This window comes from Petaurus breviceps, unplaced genomic scaffold, assembly GCF_028583685.1.
Source record: "Petaurus breviceps papuanus isolate PSGF00001 unplaced genomic scaffold, PetGlider_PUasm1.0 186, whole genome shotgun sequence".
NCBI classification, from domain to species: domain Eukaryota; kingdom Metazoa; phylum Chordata; class Mammalia; order Diprotodontia; family Petauridae; genus Petaurus; species Petaurus breviceps.
Window position 1 is genome coordinate 33,509,765 of NW_027185798.1, and position 19,335 is coordinate 33,529,099.

Consider the following 19,335-nt stretch of genomic DNA (forward strand, 5'->3'; position numbering starts at 1 on the left):
GATTAGAGGAAGGCGCCGCTCTCCTGGCCGCGCCGGAAAAGCCTCTCTTTCCCTCGCCTCGTTGGCCGCGGACTTGGGGAGCGGTTTGGCCGCCTCCGTCTCGCTGGTGCTCCGGCGGAGTCACGTGACGTGGGCCGCTGGTGCTGCCGGCTCCGCTGGGGAGGAGGAGGAGGAGGAGGAGGAGGAGGAGGACCGGGCTGTGGCAGCGGGCGGGAGGGCGACCGGCCGGACGGGCACGGGAGAAGATGGCGGAGGCCTCAGCGGCGGGTGCGGGTGCGGGCGCCGCCGTCCCCCCGCACCGCTTCTTCTGCCACTGCTGCAAGGGCGAGGTCAGCCCCAAGCTGCCGGTAAGAGACCCGCCCCCCACCGCCCACCCCGGGGCTCCCGCGGGAAGAGCCTTCGCTCCTCACTTGGTGGGGGGAGGGGAGGGGGGGTGCCGAACCCTACCCGCTTTCGTTTCCCCGAACCCTCCCTCTCTGGATCCGGGGAGGTGATCCTGGACCTTCCCTCTCCTCGGATCAGCTTTCTCCCTCCTCTTCAGTCCTTGGACCCCCTCCTCCCATGAATACTCCCTGGCCCCAGGGAGCCCTCTGTCTCCTCCTTCTCCTCCAGGGCCCCCCACTCCTCCGGCTTTCCTCGCCCCTCCTCACCTTCTCCCCTCCTCCTTCTTTATCCTTTGGGGGTTTCTTCTCCGCTCCATTCCATCTTCCCACTCTGATGGAAGAAGTCGTCCTTCTCCCTTCCTGCCGGGCGAGGATAACGGGTCCCCGGGCTCTCTGGGGGAGCAGCCTTGTCAGGGGGGCGGTGGAGAGGCTGCTGGGTGCGGGGGGAGGGATGAACTGAGCCGTGGGTGTCCTGGTGAAAGTGCAGGGTCTCCAGCCCAAGATTCTGAGCCTGGTCTCTCTCGCCTGTCCCCCAGCCCCGGGAAGGGCCGGGCAGTTTCAGCCTTCCGTGCATTTTGGTCCTGGTATCAGTGATCTTTCTAGTATCACCATTCCACCCACCCCCACCCCCCTTATTTAAGAAAAAAAGTGCTGCAGGAGCAGAATGTAGGCTACTGCATTCTCTGACGTACAGCTGGTGTTCACCTGTTTCTGCTGAACTCCCTCTTTGTCCTCCGAAGGGTAGTGCTGTGCTGGTGAGGGAAGCATTCCTGTGGCATGTGTCCCATGAGCCCCAGACCACTGGGGAATTGGTATTTGGTGATGGCCACCTAGAAGCACCCCCCAAGGTGAATGGAGATGTGTGTATGTGTGTCTACACACACACCTGCCTCGCCGAGACATTTTCTCTGGAACGGGCTTTTGGCTGCTCCTTTGCTTCAACAGTGCCCATATTCCACCTCCAGGTACAGTGTTAAGGGCAACCACAAATCCAGTTACATCTACAAGCACTGTTTGCAATTGTGAATGAGGCCTTTTGGAATCAGGTTTAAATTGGGACTATAAGGTAAATCCATACATGGCTTGTAAGGCCTGGGAAATAGAATTCCTAGAGGAAGTACTGTACAGTGAAGTGTCTAGCTTCTGCCTCTGAATTTAATTTAGAAGTCCTGCTTGAATTTGTTTTCTTCTATTTTCCCCCACTCTCTAAATCTGTCTTCAGTTTCATCTTTGCTGCTTGCTCTTGGTTGCTGACCTGGTAGTTTTCCCAGTGTTTCACTTCTTCTGGGAAGAGCAACTGTCTTGCTCTCCCTGTCCAGCAGACCTGGAAACCTTTATTGACCTCAGGGTCAGGGTGGAGAGAGAATCTAGGCTCTGCCTGGGTCTGTGTGATCCATGCCATGCTGTGAAAATGTGGCCCTGTGGAACATTGCAGTCTTAGCTCTGTTCTGATCTCTAAGTTCTTGTTCTCCATTTTACTGTTCGAGACCAAAACAGAAAACTAAGGGAAATTTTTATTCTTTTGCCTTTTCCCTACTTGCTCCCTAATACTCCCCATTTTGAACATTTTAAGGTGTTTTCTAAAGCCTCAATAGAAATAACAGTATAATGCAAAGTAGTATTTGCTTCAGAAATCCACCCGACCCTATTTGGTTGGGTTAGATCTCACTTTACAATAAAATACTTATTGAGTGCCTACTATGACTGTACAAGGCATAGGTACTGTGGGGAATACTGAGAAATGTTAGAGCCCCTGCCCTCAAGGAACTTTGCAGGTAGTTGAGGAGAGTAGTCCTGGCTGTATTTGTGAATGTCATACATTGTTAATTATGAGTAAATATTGCTGATGATAAATGCTAATGGAATTAGGAAAGGAAAAGCTTAATTTTAAATTGGGGTTGTGAAGGAGGGCTTTATTCATAGAAGTGATAGGGCTTGAGTTGAGTTTTGAAGGGTAAAGACAATTCAGAAAGGAGGTGGGGAGAAGGGTATTCCAGGTGAGGGGAAATGCTGTATGTAAAGGTGACAACTGAAAGGTGGGAATGCATAAGGCATATTTGGATTTGATCATCTGTAACTATCCTTGCTTTTCTTATATTTAGTCTTTTGCAAGCTGAGCCATAAGTGATTGTATAGAAAACAGGGGTCCGAGTTTGGGTTTGTGGTTTGGTTGCTATCTTTCTTAACAAGCATTGCTACATTTGTGGGTCAGATACTATATTTCTCTTTTTTTTTTTAAGAATTTATTTCTTTTTAGTTTTCAGCATTCATTTCCACAAGATTTTAAGTTGCAAATTTTCTCCCCATCTCTCCCCTGTTCCACACCCCAAGATGGCAAGCATGCTGATTATTCCTTCCCCAGTCTGCCCTCTCATATATCACTCCCATCCCTCCCATTACCTCCTTCCCCCTTTATTTTTGGAGGGCAGTTGGGGTTAAGTAACTCGCCCAAGGTCACACAGCTATTTTTTGTGTTAAGTGTCTGAGGCTGGATTTGAACTCAGGTCCTCCTGACTCCAGGGCTGGTGCTCTACTCACTGCACCACCTAGCCACCCCCATCCCCTCCTTACTTGTAGGCAAGATGGATTTCTTTACCCCATTGCCTGCAACCGTGAAAAGATATACCTTTAGTCACAAGGTAAAACAAACCAGAGAGTATCTGGATCTCTATCTATGATCTTTTTAACTCCTGGTGGAAGATCACCTCGAAGTACATGATAGGTCATTAGCATAATCTTTACACATAAAGGAAAGCATAGGGATGAGAACTGGACCTCAGATTTCATTGGTCCCAATACAGGTCAGCACCTTCTCTGCAGCTGCTCTGTGAGGACTTAAAGAGTGCTGGTGGCACAAAGGTGATGTGATTTGTCCTGACTCACATGACTGAGGCATGATAGATGTAGGATTTGAACCTGCTTCTTTCTAGCTTTGAGGCTGGTATAACAACAAGCACTCCAGCATCCCCAGGATGGCTGCTAACACAGGTTCTTAGATCTGCTTTCTAAAGGAAAGCAACTCAAAATGGCTTAACAGTCTTGCTTTAATCAATCAAATATATCATTTACCTTGTTCAGGGGAAAAAGTCACCACCCCGAACTTCAGAGTATACAGACTTAAGTTACAAGAAAACAGAAAAACATATCAAGCAGACAGGCCTCCAACTGTCTGGATCATTACATCCATACCTAGTCAGTTACCAGAGAGGGAAGCATCAACATCTGGGTTTTCAAAGTCCGGGAGCTCTCAACGGCTGCCCAGAGTCTCATCTGGTTAAATCACACAACACTTCTCAAAGTGAGCCCCAAAACAAAGTCTCATATTAGGGATTGTATAGCCTTCTTCTGGGTCAGAGAATGTGACCCACTGCCCAATCACAAAGCACCAAGGTGTGGGTGTTCCTGAAAAACAAGCCTCCCACCACAGGCTCCAGGTGCACTTAACCTAGGGGCAAGGAAGATCTTAAAAATTTACATTTCTATAACAGCTAGCTGGTTGTCCACCACAGCCATAGACAATAGCTCTTAAAAGGTATCGAACTCCTTTAACATTTTTTTTTATGACCTTGGACACCATTATTGAACCCCTGGATCAATGAGGTAAGCTCAGCTCAGCTCCACATGCATAAAGGTTTTCTTTAGCTTCATTGGGGAACTGACTTTAAAGTACTAGTTGGATGACTGCAGCACCATCCCCCCACGAGGTCTGTCCTCTCTGGGCACCAGGGACTTAATCAAATTTCCATTGGCTTTTAATGAGCAACTTGGGTAGGTTTTTCCAGTGTTAGTAGAAGGGACTGCCCCAGAACTGTTCTGTTTCTTTGTCTTTTTACCTGCTTAGCTTAAGAGTCATAGTTATGAAGAATGAACCAACTTTTACAAATATTCTCCATCTAGTCAGTGCTTTCCCATCAAGTCAGTAATGCCAGGTAATAATATCTTAGATCTAAGTTTCAAAGCACTAGTGTTTAAGCCAATTTCATATATTTTGACAAGAACTAGAGAGATTTTCTTCCTGGATTTATCTATCTTGGTGTTCCTGAATATGTTTACAGGCAGTGATAGTTGTGAATTCTAGGACTTTGCACTGAAATTACCCCTCTGTGCTTGGTCACCTTTCTCATCATTAGTGTGTAAGATTCACTGATAGCACTTTAATGGCCCTATCTAAAGAGAAAGTTGTTTCAGGTCTGTTCTCATAATCACATGAGCATATCAAGAGGTTTGCTGCACAGGTAGATTAAAGCCTCTTATTGTTTGTCCCTCTTTCTCAAAGAGGACCATGATATCATGGAGGTGATGCCATGATATGCAAGTGAACTGGATTTAAGTGAGGCAGAACTGTGCAAGGTCACCAGCCTCACTCTTTCCTCTGGAGCCACCTTGGTCCAGTGACCAGATATAGATAATGACAACTAATCTACGTATGTAGTTCAGATCCACCACAGTTGAGGAGAACAAGAATTCATTTTGAAAGTAGAGGATAACAAACACCCTCATGGGTAAATTATGAAGGGAATTTTAGAACTAAAAATGAAATCACCTTCAGCGGTTCTGGCAGCGTATTTTGCTTTGATTCTCTACTTTGGGAGATCACATTGTTACAGTATGTTCTTTTTCTAAGTAGAAACATTTTCCTTCTTAAATAGGATGAAGATAAGATGAAGTTATTTAGTTCTAATTCTAGAATTTAAGATACATTTTAAATAAGAGATTTTGATTGTGGAGCCTAAAGGCCTAGGATTTCAAGTACTTTTAATGCTGAAAGAAATTCAGCATGAATGACAAGAAACCCAAATTTTTGCCTCATTGTCCTAACCATCAAAGTGACAAAATATAGAGGGACCATTTTTACCTGCTAGTCAGGGATCTGAGTCCTTTACAAACCCCAGCAAATGTTTTAACCTTGCCTCAAAATCATCTTCTATATGAGAAGCACAATTGTGGAACTTAGGTGAGATTTTGGCATAACCTAACCACCGTATTGGACCCATTTGAAGAGCTTTCTCGTTTGAAAAGTGTTGTCCAGGATGGCACTGTTCTAGGTAGGCCGCCGATCGAGCAGTTTGAAGAGTGATGAGAGTCATAGGCTACTTTTGTAATAAAAATTACAGAAAATCCTTGCCTTAACAAACCACAAGGAAATACACTTTCTGGAAAACTATTTATTTTCAGAGGCTATGTGGAGGATTAAAGCCTAAGCTAGTTGACTTTGCTTTATGCAGTTACCCAAAATATTCTGAGAAAGCTGGTCTGACACTGAACTTAAGCAATTTAGTGGTTTGAGTTGGGGATCAGGGTCTGGCATTCCTGGAGACTGTTGAAACTGTTATTGCTGTCTCATTGGGAAGCTTGCTTCATTATTAGTTGGGTCAGTGGTACATAGTTGCAGTATTTTCAGTGACTAGATGTATGAAACTCTGTTTTGGGAGCGTTATGGAAGGGGTGGTTCCAGATATGTATGGTAGCACAGAAATCTTGGAAATACAGAATCAGCCCAGAAGGCAAGTTGTAGCCATGAGGTATTGTGACGAAAGGGTTTTGGTAGCGCTTACATAAGGGTGTGTGTGTGTGTGTGTGTGTGGTACAGAATTGTCTTTGGGACTTTTGTCCCAGCATTGTCTCAGCATGTGGAAGAGTGACATCATCAAATGGAATAGTGCAAATGCTGAGGAAGTTGGGCCTAGGGATGAATGAAGGGGATATAAGCTTTGTGTCTTAACCTTTAGAAGTCTTTTTGTAAGGTGTGCCTCTCTTCAGGAGAGTAGGCAGCAGAGTGTTGGACTTGCCACCAGGGACCTGGTTGTGTCCTCCCTCAAACACTGTTGGATCACTTAGCCATTCAGAACTTCTGTCTCCCTGACTAAAATGGCAGTAATTTTTGTACTTGTCACTTTGTCAGGAAAACGTATTTTGCAAATCTATATAAATGCTCTATAAATGTAAGTTATTGTTAAGAAGAGAAGGGAGTGAAGCTTTATGCTTCACTTGGGGGTCAAATTGGGGGAAGGGCATAGGAACAAAAAAATTAGTGGATTCTGGATTTCTATCTCATGCTGTTGTCAGAGGTTTTCTGTTAGTGTCTAACTTTGACTTCTAATTTTAATTCTATTCTAATTTTGGATCTCTACAGAGATTTCTTTTTTACTAAAATTTTTTTGGTTCCTTTTTTTTTTAACATGATAGTCCCCTTTTTTTTTTAATGCTTTCCCCTTTGAACCTTTCCTTGTAACAACAGAACAACAAATAATTTAAGTAAAGCTAACTGACTTTGAAGGAGGAAAGTATATCAGTTATCAATTTTCCCGGATTGAGATTGTTCATTATAGTTCATTATTTAGTGTTATTTACATTATTGCAGCATTAGATATGTTGTTCTCATGGTTCTGCTTTCCTTTCACTTTGTCAACAACTCTGGAGCTTGTGACTCTTTACTTTTCTTGTTTGTGATCTTGGAGGTGGAGGACACTGTTTATAACTTAAGTTGAAGTTACAGGTAGTAATTTCATGCAAGCCCCTCATTGTTTCTCTGAATTTCTTTTTGTCATTTCTTAGGATGTACTAATTTTGCATTACATTCCTATACTACATTTTTTCCAGCTATTTTCCAGTCAGTGGATAACCATTGTTTCCATTTAAAAATTTTTTGCTATCAACTAAGATTACGGTTGTGAATATTTTGTCACATCTCTTGCCATAGTTTCTCTCAGTGACTTCTTTGGGGCATATGCTTGGTAGTGAGATCATTTTGTCAAAGGGTATGAATCTGATTAGACTTTTAGATAGAAAAGCTGAGCTTCAGCCAAGGGCCTAATAGAAGTATTGTTCAGAACTGGGACTAGAATTCAGCAGTTTGTGTTCGCTGGTCCCTTGCAGCAATGTCTGTTGTCACTTTAGCTCCTTGCAGTTACTGAGACCAGAGGTTTTGGATCTCTCCTCTCAGGTTACATGCCACAGAAGTGATCTTTAAAAGAAGAGCATCCAAATCTTTGTTAGTTGGAAGCTAATTGAAATAGTAACATTGCACGTAATTTAGTAAGACAGCTAGAAATTCCAGTTTGAAAACAAGCAGAAAACAAACCTACCTTTTAGGCCTTCAATCAGTTGCTTGCCTTAACAGCCACTGAGTCTACTTTCTGTGTGCCCCTATTTTAGAGGATACCTTCACCAGCCTGCGAAGGTGTGGCCCTACACTTCTCTAGTTCTTACTCATGGAAATAAGGTCTGTAAATTAAGGTAAAGCCATGGGTACTAACTTGCCATGAGTGGAGAAAAGTCACCTGACTAAACCCTTCACTCTGACATAACCCACCTATGAAATCATCCTGTTAGTATACCTGTTGGCAGTTTGAATGCCTGGAGAGAGCTCAGAAATCCTTGGCTGAAAGGTAGCCTAAGACTGGGAAATGCTGTTATGCACATACTTTTGGCAGTTTCTGAAGAAAAAGCCCTGAACATAGCATAACATTTTTATATAGTTCTCAAATAATTTCTTTACACTCAAGTAATTGATTGGTCCATTAAATAAGGCATTTCTTTATTCTTTGTGGTTCTTCTTTTGTTGTTGGAATGAGAGGAAGGTACATTTTCTTTTATGCAGGCTTCTTGGGTTTTATCTTTCGTTGTCAGCTTTTAGGGCACTGACTTTTGAAAGATGGTCAAAGATGAACCTATTGAGTGTGTTGAAAGCAGTAGCAGAAGCCAGATAGGACCCCGGAGAAAGTCTTAGGGATCATTAAATCATAAAATTTGTGAACTACAAAGTGTTGGCTTGAGAAAATATTTTGTAACCCTAGTATTTGGTGAGGGAAAGGACTATTATGATCCAGGATTGCTGAGAGAGTATGATTGTGAGTCATATGTGTTTACCTGTTCATGTGAGAATGTGCTTAGTAAGGTAACTATCAAATCAGCTTTCACTGTTTTGGGTTGTTCACTTTAGAAGTCAGAAATAGGTTGTTGAAGTACTGGTATGATAATAATGAATTAACAACAATAACACCTTAAATGTGCCTGGCTTACTGTGATAAAGCACCAGAAATTATTGGTTGTTTATTTTAGGTGAAGTACATAAACTGAATAAAGAGGTTACCTGTGTTTTAGTATTATGTTAGAGCCTTTTAAACACAAAACCATCATTATTAAATAAACTGATTAAAATATAGCGTGAGTCATATGTCTCCCATAGAAAATGTAACTACATACCATAAAATCCCAATCAAAAACTTTGCTTATCTCTTAGTTTTGTTGTGAGGCTATGCAAAGTGATAGACTAACTGGTTAGTCTATGGCATAGATCCTGTCCTGCAAATAAGAGGATTGCTGCAGTTTGTATATGTACCTATGGGTAATGGTTAGTTTATTTTATATCATTGGTGTTAATTGGTATCATTAGTACCATCATGAGAGCCCTTGTGATATGGTGAAAAGAATATATAGGCTTAGAGTTAGCAGTCTTGGTTTTGACTCCTGCCTCACCAGGTTTGTCATGAAGTAAATGGTAAGCAAATCCTAAAGGGCTATATAAGTTTGAATAGTTAGATGCAAAAATCTTGGGGTGATGGAGCTAAACTTAGTAAAGTTCTAGATGTGATCTATAAGGTTTAGAAGAAGTAAAATTCCTATTTTGGGAAGTCCTTTGCTCTATGTGTTTGATCCTCAGGTTTCAGGTACTTTAGAAGCATAAAGTTTGTAAGACCTCTTACCAAGGTGTTACTTACCATGATCACTTCTTAGCTTTTATTTTTTAACTAAATTTATACTATTCCAACACATTCCATTAATTTTTGCATGTGTATATAAAGCTAGTAGTAGATACAGCATACCTTGTTAATTTCAGCATCATTGAAAGCAGCGGTCCAAGTTTCTGACCAAAAAGAAGGCCATTTTACATTCTACTGAAAGGGATTGATGTTTGAAGCAGAGGTAATTGGGAAGGAGAGTAAAGGGTAAAGTAGTGATTGTTGCACAGGACAGACCACTTGGAGCACCAGAAATCTGGGATTAAAGTGAAGCAAACTTTTTTCATGATTTAGAAGTAAAGAATAACAATTCTGAGGCCAGCCAATGATTGGGCCAGCCTAACAGTTTTATTTTGTTGTTTTTGCATTTGTTTTTACATTTACATTAAATTTACATTAAAGTTGTTTTTACATTTTACGGACATAGAACCTATTCCTGCTACTTTACATATCTAGAAGGGGAGGTCTTGGCTCAAAATTAAAATTCTTGACACACTCTTTGCCAGTTATTGACATCTCAAAATAATATATAGTTTATACATAGGTCAGTGACTTTTTGTGCAACCTGGGATGGGGGAGTTGTAAGAAAAGGCTTCCAGAAGAGACTTTAACCACATTCTTTGGAACTGAGAGCAGCATTCCAAATTCTGCAGAGTCACTGTGTCAGCTCTTTCCTGTGGAGGCTCGGGGTTATCTTTTAGCACCTCCGGGTCATCATGATGGCTATCAGTGATTTTGGAGGCAAGACCTTGGTCACTTGGTCACTTAATCTTTCTGGGCCTCCATTTTTTTTTTTCATCTCTAAAATGAGGTTGAAATAAATTTTTCCAGCTTTATGATTTTATGGTTCTATGATTTGTTTTCTTCAGGTTGTTTGGTTTCTAGCTAAAAGGGACTTTGTTGTGTTTATTTTTTTCTAGGATGGGAATATTTAACTTTTTTAACCTAAGATATCTGCTGAAATAAACTTGACTAGAATTTCATGTTTAGTTTCTAATTTAGTTTCAGGGCCACAGATATTTTAGCTGCTTTGCTCTCTACTCCAAGGGGAATGACCAGTACTAAAAATACAAGGAATGATGGTGTGATGCTAGAAGATGCATTGTGCATGAATGCTCTAAAACCTGCCTTCTGTAATTCACTTAAAGAATATTTGCTACATGTTATTGAATAACGATGTTGGATCCTTTCATCTGGTAACTGTGAAGTGAGGTGTTTGCTTTTCATTTTAGGTTTTACAGGTATACAGTTTTCCTTGAACTTGGTTTTAAAAACATTTTAAACCCATTGTTTGTCTGCTAAACAACAACCCCCACAGTGCTGTAAGTAACCTTTCTTTACCAGAGTGCCTCTGAGACACCATACTTGGGAAGCACTCCGAATTCTTTTATTGGGAAGTCAGTAACTTCCAGATATGATTTTATACTGATGAAGATTTCTGCAGGGCATTTGGAAACCTTTGGGTGGGTAGTAGATTTGAGTATAATTGAGAGTTGGTGCATTCTGAACTCAGCATCAGGAATTCTCACTTCTTTGCTCATTTCTCATTTTAAGGCACTTGGTATACTTTGAATGTCTTGTTTCATGTGCAGAAACTTTACCACTAACTAGAAGACAGTCAGCTTTTCATCTTCCCATGGGAAGATACCTGGGGGATTTTTACCCCTCAAGAGGGGAACTGTGATTTCATTAATGTGGGCACTCTGAGTGTGAAAATTACCCACGGTCTCCCAGCTACGGTGTGAGATAGGCAGGTCTTAAAACCCAGATCCACCTTCCTCCAAGATGGCTCATCTCTCCAGTTTACCATGAAGGTGGTAATTATTGCTTCTACTGCTATGTCAGATCAAGATCTGACACCCAGAATTTCTTTTGTTTCTCCTTTTTTCTTTTTTTTTAAGGTTTTACTGCCTTATGTCTTAATGTATCATTTTGTTGTTTAGTCGTGTCTGACTCTTTGTGACCCTATTTGGGGTTTCTTAGCAAAGATACTGGAGTGGTTTGCCATTTCCTTCTCCAGCTCATTTGACAGATGAGGAAACTGAGGCAGACAGAGTTAAGTGACTTGCCCAGGGACACAAAGCTAGTAAGTGTCTGAGGCTGGATTTGAACTCAGAAAGATCACAGCTTGACTTCAGGCCCAGTACTCTGTCCACTTTGCTGCTTGGTGCTCTTTCTTGTGCCACCTAGCTGCCCACATCATAGAACTCACTAGTTGCTGATTATCCTCTACCCAGCAAGCTTTCTCTTGTGACAAAGATTTTTAAAACAAAATAGTATTTCCGATTATTTTGAATAGAGCTTAGTTCCCTGCTGCCTTCTTGCTGACATTGTGTTTGCTTCTTGCCAGCCTGTTGTACTTAGCATGATGATTTGCAAAGATACTATGATATGTTCATTCTTATTCTAATGTCATGCCAGACCAGTTGTAACTAAGAAGGCAAATTGTACCTGGAAACTAATGTAGTATATTTCAAAGGTGAATGTAACTTTTGGGGGGAGTTACTTGTGATTCTAGATTTATGCAACTTTTCCTTTCTTTTGGTATGAGCAAAGTTTACAGTTGAATCCTTTATGTCATTAGGTAGGTTGGAGATATTTTTCAGGAGGGACAAAATGGTTACTTTTGATATTTCGTAGAGTTTAAATTGTTTTCCTAGAAACTTTGCCCTTGTAGCCATTCAGTGTATGTGAAGTAGTGCTTTGTCTTCCACACCCTGTTTGTGCCTGGGTTCACAGCAAGCTAAAGAATGAAGACTTTGGGTGAGTATAGACTTCTATTCCAGCTCCCTGGTTGTGTCAGTATTAACGTATGCTCTAAGGTGAAGGGGAAGGGTGGCAAGCAGACAGAGAACATTGCTTTTATTTGTAATTTGGAGGTAGAGATAAAGCAGTTTTGTGGGACTGAAACAGAATCTTAGCTCTTTAAAGAGTACAAAAACTAGAGCTCTCTTTCTAAATTACTTAAATTTAGAATTGAAGAGTTTTGTCGGTTGGAAAAAGTGGTGGTTGTGCTGTTCATTCTTTTAATAAACATTTATTAAGCGTCTGCTATGTGTCAGGCACTGTGCTCTGCTTTGCTCTGCTCTGGGGATACAGAGACAAGCTAAACCGTCCTTGTTCTCATGGATATTATATAATTTCTGTTGGGAAATGTGTGCACAGATACGTGAATACAGAATATCTACAAAGTAATGGGGATTTTGGAGGGATGGGGGAGACTTATGGCTGGGTGGATGATGAGAGGTTGCTTTTAGGAGGCTGTGCTTCAACTGAGCTTCGAAGGAAACTAGGGATTCTGGGAGGCAGAAGTTAGGAGGGGGTCCCTTCCCAGCCCCGCTGGAGTGTTGCGTACAGATTTCCTGTAACTTAGTGTATGGGGCATACACATACTAGGGGGTAAGAGAATTTCTGTTGACTCCTCCAGTTGTGTGATTTGAGGTTTTGTTTTATTTGCATATTCTCTCACCTTTTGCTTAGTAGCCAGAATTAGCTGAGGGAAGATTCCTCAATAATTCTTTCATTCATCTGTGGAGGATTTATACTGAAATGTTACATTCAGTTCAGTGTTCAGTGCCTCACTTCTTTTGTGGCAACCAGCTGGTACTTAGAAGGAAAACCAGGAGCTGAGTGGAAATAGAAGCTGATTATTGAGGACAATGACCATATTCTTTGTTATGCTGAAGAAGAAAGTTATTTCTTTAAATGACATGAACAAAGTCTTTAGTCGAGCTGAGAATAAAACCCAGTCGCCCTGTAGCATTCTTTTTGGGGTCCACTCCAACAAATGCTTATTTGTTGAGCACTGTGCTGGTGCTAGGGATCCTGCCATCAGGGTCTTAGATTCTACTAAGAGGGTTTTAGTTGGTAAACAGATACTTATCTACAGGAAGACTTGAGCAGAGAGCCAACTCTGACGACTAAGGAAGGCAGGAAAAGCTTCTCTAGGGAGAGTTATGTATGAGCTGAGCCTTGAAGGAAGGTGAAGAAGCCTAAATTCCCCAAGCCTGGTGCAGGGCCTCCTCAAAGGCATGAGGCAGGAGAATTGTAGAATGCCTAGAATAGCAGATACCTCAGTTTGACTAGAATGCAGAGTGGTGCATGAAGAGAAATAATCTTCAATGAATATGGAAAGGCAGGCTGGAGATTTATTGTAAAGGGATTTACATGCCAAGCTGAGGAGTTTGTGCCTTATCCTGGAGCAGTAGGGAACCACTGAAAGTCCTTGAGGTTAGACTTATGCTTTATGAAGATTATTTTAATAGTTATTTGGAGGATAGATTGGAGAAAGGAGACTAATAGTTGATCTTTTAGAATGGTGGTCTCTGAGAGTGGATCATGGTATGACTGCTGAGTGGTAGTCATTTGGAGGGCTTCATCTTATTTCCCCAAAGTAACAAATCTGTAGACTCACGTCTGACATATTCATGCCACCCCTTCCTCTCTATATTCTTAAACAGCTGACCTCTGGTGGCTGTACAAATCCCAGCTTCTAGCCACAACACTAGGAAAAATTTCTCTCCTCCCTCCTACCATCTATCCTGCCAAGTATACCTAGACCCTGCCCCACAGATATCTTCATGACTGGTGTACTTTCTGCAGCAGGGACTGTAAAATGAGAGCCATACCTGTACCCTTTTAATCTTAGGTGGGACAAAGTGAGCCCCACAGGATGGCTAGAGAGAATATGGGTTGTCATTACATCACAGATCTCATTACACTATCCTGCCTTCTTCCTCTCCCTCAGCCCCATTTCTTTTCCATACTTCCCTGTTTCTCTCTTGGATGTGTCCCAGGTTCTCCACCTCTTTGTTATTCTTGACCTCTCACTCAAACACTGCTGTCTTCAAAGTTAGCCAATGATGGATGATGAATCTCTCTGTCTCTCTCTCTTAAATGAATAAAGAATTTTTTAAGCACTTACTGTGTGCTAAGTTTTAGGGATACAAATAGAAAAGTAAGACAGTTCCTACTTTCCAGGAGCTCACATTCTAATGGGGGCGACAACACATGAAGATTTCAGTTATGAGTCATATGAAAAGGTCTCATGGTCCTTAGGGTACAGCAGTAAAGCAGATGGCAGTGCCTTTTTTTAAATGTCATATGCACTGATAACATCACTTCAGTTTCAGATATTGATGTATTTGATAATGCCAAGGACTTTGGTGACAAGAACTTCCCTTTTTGGATCTTCAGAAGATCTTCAGGAGCAGTTAGTTACCTGGCCATGTCTTCACAGGGCTTGTTTCCTCTGACTTGCTTGTGTTTGTTGGCGCTACTTGGTTGGCATCACTGCCTTCCCCTTTGGATGGCTTGGCAGCAGTAATGTCTTGTCTTGGTTCAACGAGAAATCTTACACCATTATTTGCTTACAGAGCTTTGTGAGGAGAGGAGTGGTCCTGGATCCCAGTGTTTTCTTTTAATTCATTTAATAGCATTTGGCAGTTTTAGCCATAGCTATCTTCTAGACTTGCCAAGTCCTCCTGCTGCAGCTTCAGTGTTATAATGTATAGTTTCATATATATAGTCATATATAGTGTTATAGGGACCACTCTTCCCTATCCCAGGTCCTCCCACTAATAGGACACAAACTTTGCCTCACAACTCCCCTCCTTAGTCTAGTACTAGCTTCACCCATTTGCCAGTGATTTCTTAATCTACAAATCTGGTGGCCTTTTTGAAATCCTCATCCTTTTGGACCCCTCTGACCACCTTCTATTCCTGGATACGTAAGACAATTAGGAAGAAAACCAGGAAAGAGCAGTGTCACACAACCCTAACAGGAGGGTATCAAGAAGAGGTCGTTCAGCGGTGTCAGTCTGCAGAGAGATCAAGAAGGATGAGAATTGAGAAAAGGCCCATTAAGACCTGGCAAATAAAGAGATCATTAGGGAGCTGGGTGAGCAGAGCCAAGTGGAAGGAAAAATACATTTAGCATTTCCTTCTTTCCTCTCCCCCCCCCCAAAAGAAAAACAGATCTAGAAAATGCCCAAGACTGAATCCTGATAGGGAAATCCAAGGAAAACATTGTAGTGAGTCATTTTTTCAGCCCAGGTTAGCATAGGGAGATAGACAGTGCTCATTGGGGAATAAGGTATGGCCTAGAAGAATTAGAAAAGGAATTAATACCGTGCTTCCCCGATAATAAGACCTATCCCGAAAATAAGCCCTCCCCTTACTCTGTAAGATTCCTCTAAAATAAGCCCTCCCCCGAAAATAAGCCCTATTGAGATTGCTACTGTAGTGAAGGTGATCCCCTGCGCTACACGCTACATTATGGTACCCTCTGTATGCACCGTTCCCCCCTCCCCGCCGAGCTCCGAGCTGCATCCAGTCAGAGCTGCAGTAGTGAGCGCGTCATCCTGTTCTTCCCCAGTGATTTGCTTATTGAATAAAGGTACATTTTTTTGTTCACATTTACCTGTTTATTAAAATTGCTGTCAATGTTCATTAAAATAAGCCCTCTGGTGTTTTTCTGTCCAAAAAATTAATAAGACAGTGTCTTATTATCGGGGAAACATGGTAGCTTGATATAAGAGGTACAAAACCTTACCCAAACAATAAACTCCTTGAATATTAGAATGAACCAAATAGAAACCAATATCTATATGAAATAACAAGAAATACTAAAAGTCAAAAGACTGAAAAAAGAGAAGAAAAAGTATCTCATAGTAAACCAACTTACTTAAAAAATAGATCGAGGGGAAAAAGAAATTTAAGAATCATTGGATTGTCTGAATGCCATGACCAAAAAAAAAAAAAAGATCTTAGACATCATATTTCAAGAAGCATTAAAAAAAAAAAAGGAAAACTACCCAGTACAAGTCTGTAGTGACAGTATTGTGAAGTCAAACGGTGTTGAAAGAACTAGGATCTCTAATCCTGAGAATGGACTAACTAACCATGGTTCCAGAGAATGAATGATGAAATATGTCACCCCATCTCCTGATAGAAGTGAAAGTCTCAATGCAGATTTTCTCTCTCTCTCTCACACACACACACACATTCACATACACACAATTTCCAGAGAAGAACATAAGTAACTTTGAATGAGAAGCCAGACTGCAGGGAGTTAAGAAAATGAGAAGAAAAGACATGGAGACACCAATTATAGATGGCCTTTTCTCAGGGAATTTAGCCATGAAAGAAAGGAAAGATATAGGTAGCAAGGATAGATGGATGAAGTGAGAACCTTTTAAGAAGCAGAGAGCTATGAGAGTGCTTTCAGGTAGTAGAGAAGCAGGTTGTGTTGTGTTTTTGTTGTGGTTGTGTTTGTCCTTCGTTTTTGAAGAGGGCCATGGCATCAGGGAAATTATGACATGACTTGCAGTTGACTTTGATTGGAGTGAGGGAGGGCTGTGCAAGGTTACCAGCCTCACTTTCTCCTCTAGAGTCATCTGGATCCAGTGACTAGATATACATTGGGATGACTGGAGATGACCTAGGATGCAGTGGGAGACCCTGGCCTTTAGGCTGAGGCCTTATCATGAACTCATTTAGAGTGAGGTAATGCCCATTCAGTGAATTGGCCTCTTTAAGAAATGAGTCAAGAGATGGCCCTTTAATTAGTAAAAAAGAAAAAAAATCCAGCTAGGAGGGGAAGACCTTCAGGTTTTCTGAGGGTCTCCTATTCACTAAAGATTCTAAGACTGGAGACTCTTAAGTCTCCAGATACTGTTACCATTGACATTCACTCTAAGTGGGGAGGGCACAAAATACAGCCATTAAGTGGAGCTTGGGCTGGGACCTATTATGGTGGTGGAAGATTGAAGATTAGTGGGGAAATGGGTATGATAAAGAGGGCTGTTGGCTAGAGAATGAGATGGAATGAGATCACTTGTGCATGTAGAGGGGTTTTCCTTGGCTAGGAGGAGAACCTATCTCTTCAATAGAGAAAGGGGTAAAGGAGGAGATAATCTGGTAGGATAAGGCACCTGAGTGATATAAGATGAAGTGATAAAAGGGAGTTCTGGGCAAACAGCTTTAATTTTTTCAGTGAAACTTGAGGCAAGGTTTTCATCTGAGAAGGTGACAAAGGAAGAGAAGTAAGAGGTTTAAGGAAGGATAAAAAGGTTTGGAAAAGCCTGTGTAATAGCCAGTTGATTAGGCTGGTGTAAAAGTATTGCCTTGCTGTAGTGAGGGCCCTTTTGCCATTTATAGGGGACCCAGTCAGCAAGGGTTTTAAAATTTTTTTCTCTAGCATTATTCAGTGATACTTGAAGACGATCAAAGGAAGTTGATAGTGGGACTAATCTAGGGCTGAGGTTTGGCATGGCAAGATCAGCAAAAGGACAGGGGTCAAAGTCCTCACATCTACTGGAGACACTATTTTAAAGGTATAAGCCATTTTTTGTCTTTTCAGTGAGAGCAAAAAGGTTTTAGTGGACCATTACTTTCACTAAAAATATTACTCACATTTTTTATGAAAGCAAAAGTTTTTTGGGGGCCTTAATAAAATATTTTCAAAATACTCAGTCTTTCTCAAAATTTTAAATGTTTATTTTATAATGTAAATATGTATAATTTATACATATAATGATGTGTTCAAAATGTTTCACTGATAAGAATGTGTGATCAGAATGTTTGGAGAATGCAAAAGTCATCAATGACACTTGAAAATAATCAGAAAAGAGCACATGGATGTTTAGAACAAGTTATAGTCTAAACCCAGGGCATTTTTTAAACTCTCATTAAATTTAGCATGTCATATTGCTTGACTTGTCAAGGGATGGGGCAGGGTTGGGAGGTAGAGAATTTTGAACTCACTTTAAAACAATGTTTAAACATTTTTGCATGTAATTGGGCAATATTTAGCAAAATAAATAAAAATATATTTTAAAAACTTAATATGTATTTTTAAAAAAACATGCAGCAGGAAGTTACTAATTTAAAATCTTCCATTCTTTATGTATCAAAATGTTTGTGTTTAATATTTGTCAAATGCCCAATTTCAAAAAAGAATTAAAATTTAAGTTTGGAGACTTAAGAGTCTCCAATCTTAGAATCTTAGAGAATAGGAGTAAAAGGAATAAAGATATATTAAACACTAATGATGACATTTCTAATTCTGAGTTATGATGATATATAAAATATTTTACCTCTGATTCGCTGATATAACTAGTTTGTGAGTAATTGTCCCAGTACAATTTTACCAACTGATACTTGAAGCCAGTATGAGCTGTATGAATAGTATGTAATGTTGTTATTTAATACACCGATTAATTTTAAATCGCTGACTCTACGAGACAGAAAATAGGTGTCTGTCCATTGACTTACTGACCTTTGTCTTTCCTGACCATAAAGTGCCAGCACTTAAATGAAGTAACTGATAGCAGCCCTAACACTGAAAAAACAAACTCTGAGGCCCAGTAGGGAAATCCATTCAAAGTTGGGATTGAATAGCAGTAATGAACACAAATTTGCATAAAGTTCAAGGGTGTTTCTCTTTGTGAAGCATTTCTTCAACTGGATTGTGACTCATAGCACTGCTTTGCCAATATCTCAGACTTTGATCATTCCTTCTCTTAGAGAACAAGAGGGAAAGGAACATGAAATAATTCAAGCCAAGAGGTATATTTCATTTTCTCATGTTAGTGAGCTTGACTATTTCTTGCTTTTAAGTTGACATAAGCAGTCAGGCTAAACTATACTAGTAAGTATTCTTAAAATCAAACCATTAAGCGTACATATGTATGTAAATTTTAAATATAAATATATATAAAATATATATTTTAAAATTTAATTCTGAATTTGATGAACACCAAAAAAGAGAATTTTTTTAATATAAGGTGTAGAACAAAAAGGGGATTATATGTAAACCGAAGAGTATTACACATAGTTTGCATTTTAAAAAAGTATTAAAGTTCATGTTTTTCCAAAAATTAGTGTTTATTGATGATTTTTTATATTACTGATAATTTGTTTTAGCATTGCCTAAAATTTCTCCTTGTATTTATCCTCTTATCCTTCCCAGAGAGTCATCTCATAAGAAAGATAATATCTTTCTAGGATGCCCCCCCCCCTTTTTTTTTTTTTTAAGAAAAAGGAAGAGGGGTGGCTAGGTGGTAGAGTGAGTAAGAGCACGGGCCCGGGAGTCGGGAGACCCTGGGACAGTTTCAGCCTCATATACTTAACACCCACACAAAAAAACTGGCTGTGTAACCTTGAGCAAGTTACTTAACCCCAATTGCTTAAAAAAAAAAAAAAAAAGA

The 19,335-nt window shown here is 40.6% G+C and overlaps 1 protein-coding gene across 2 annotated transcripts in view; it reads left to right on the forward strand.

Moving 5' to 3' along the window:
- Positions 1–111: 111 nt before the first annotated feature.
- The window catches only part of RNF115 (ring finger protein 115), a 53,405-nt gene continuing 34,181 nt past the window's right edge, over positions 112–19,335 (forward strand). Inside the window, exon 1 of one of the 2 annotated variants that reach the window (XM_069090166.1) lies at positions 112–347. In XM_069090166.1, the coding sequence (XP_068946267.1) occupies positions 246–347 (102 nt within the window). In that variant the 5' untranslated portion in view covers positions 112–245. The remainder of the gene's footprint in view (positions 348–19,335) is intronic. The other variant, XM_069090167.1, reaches the window with a different exon arrangement.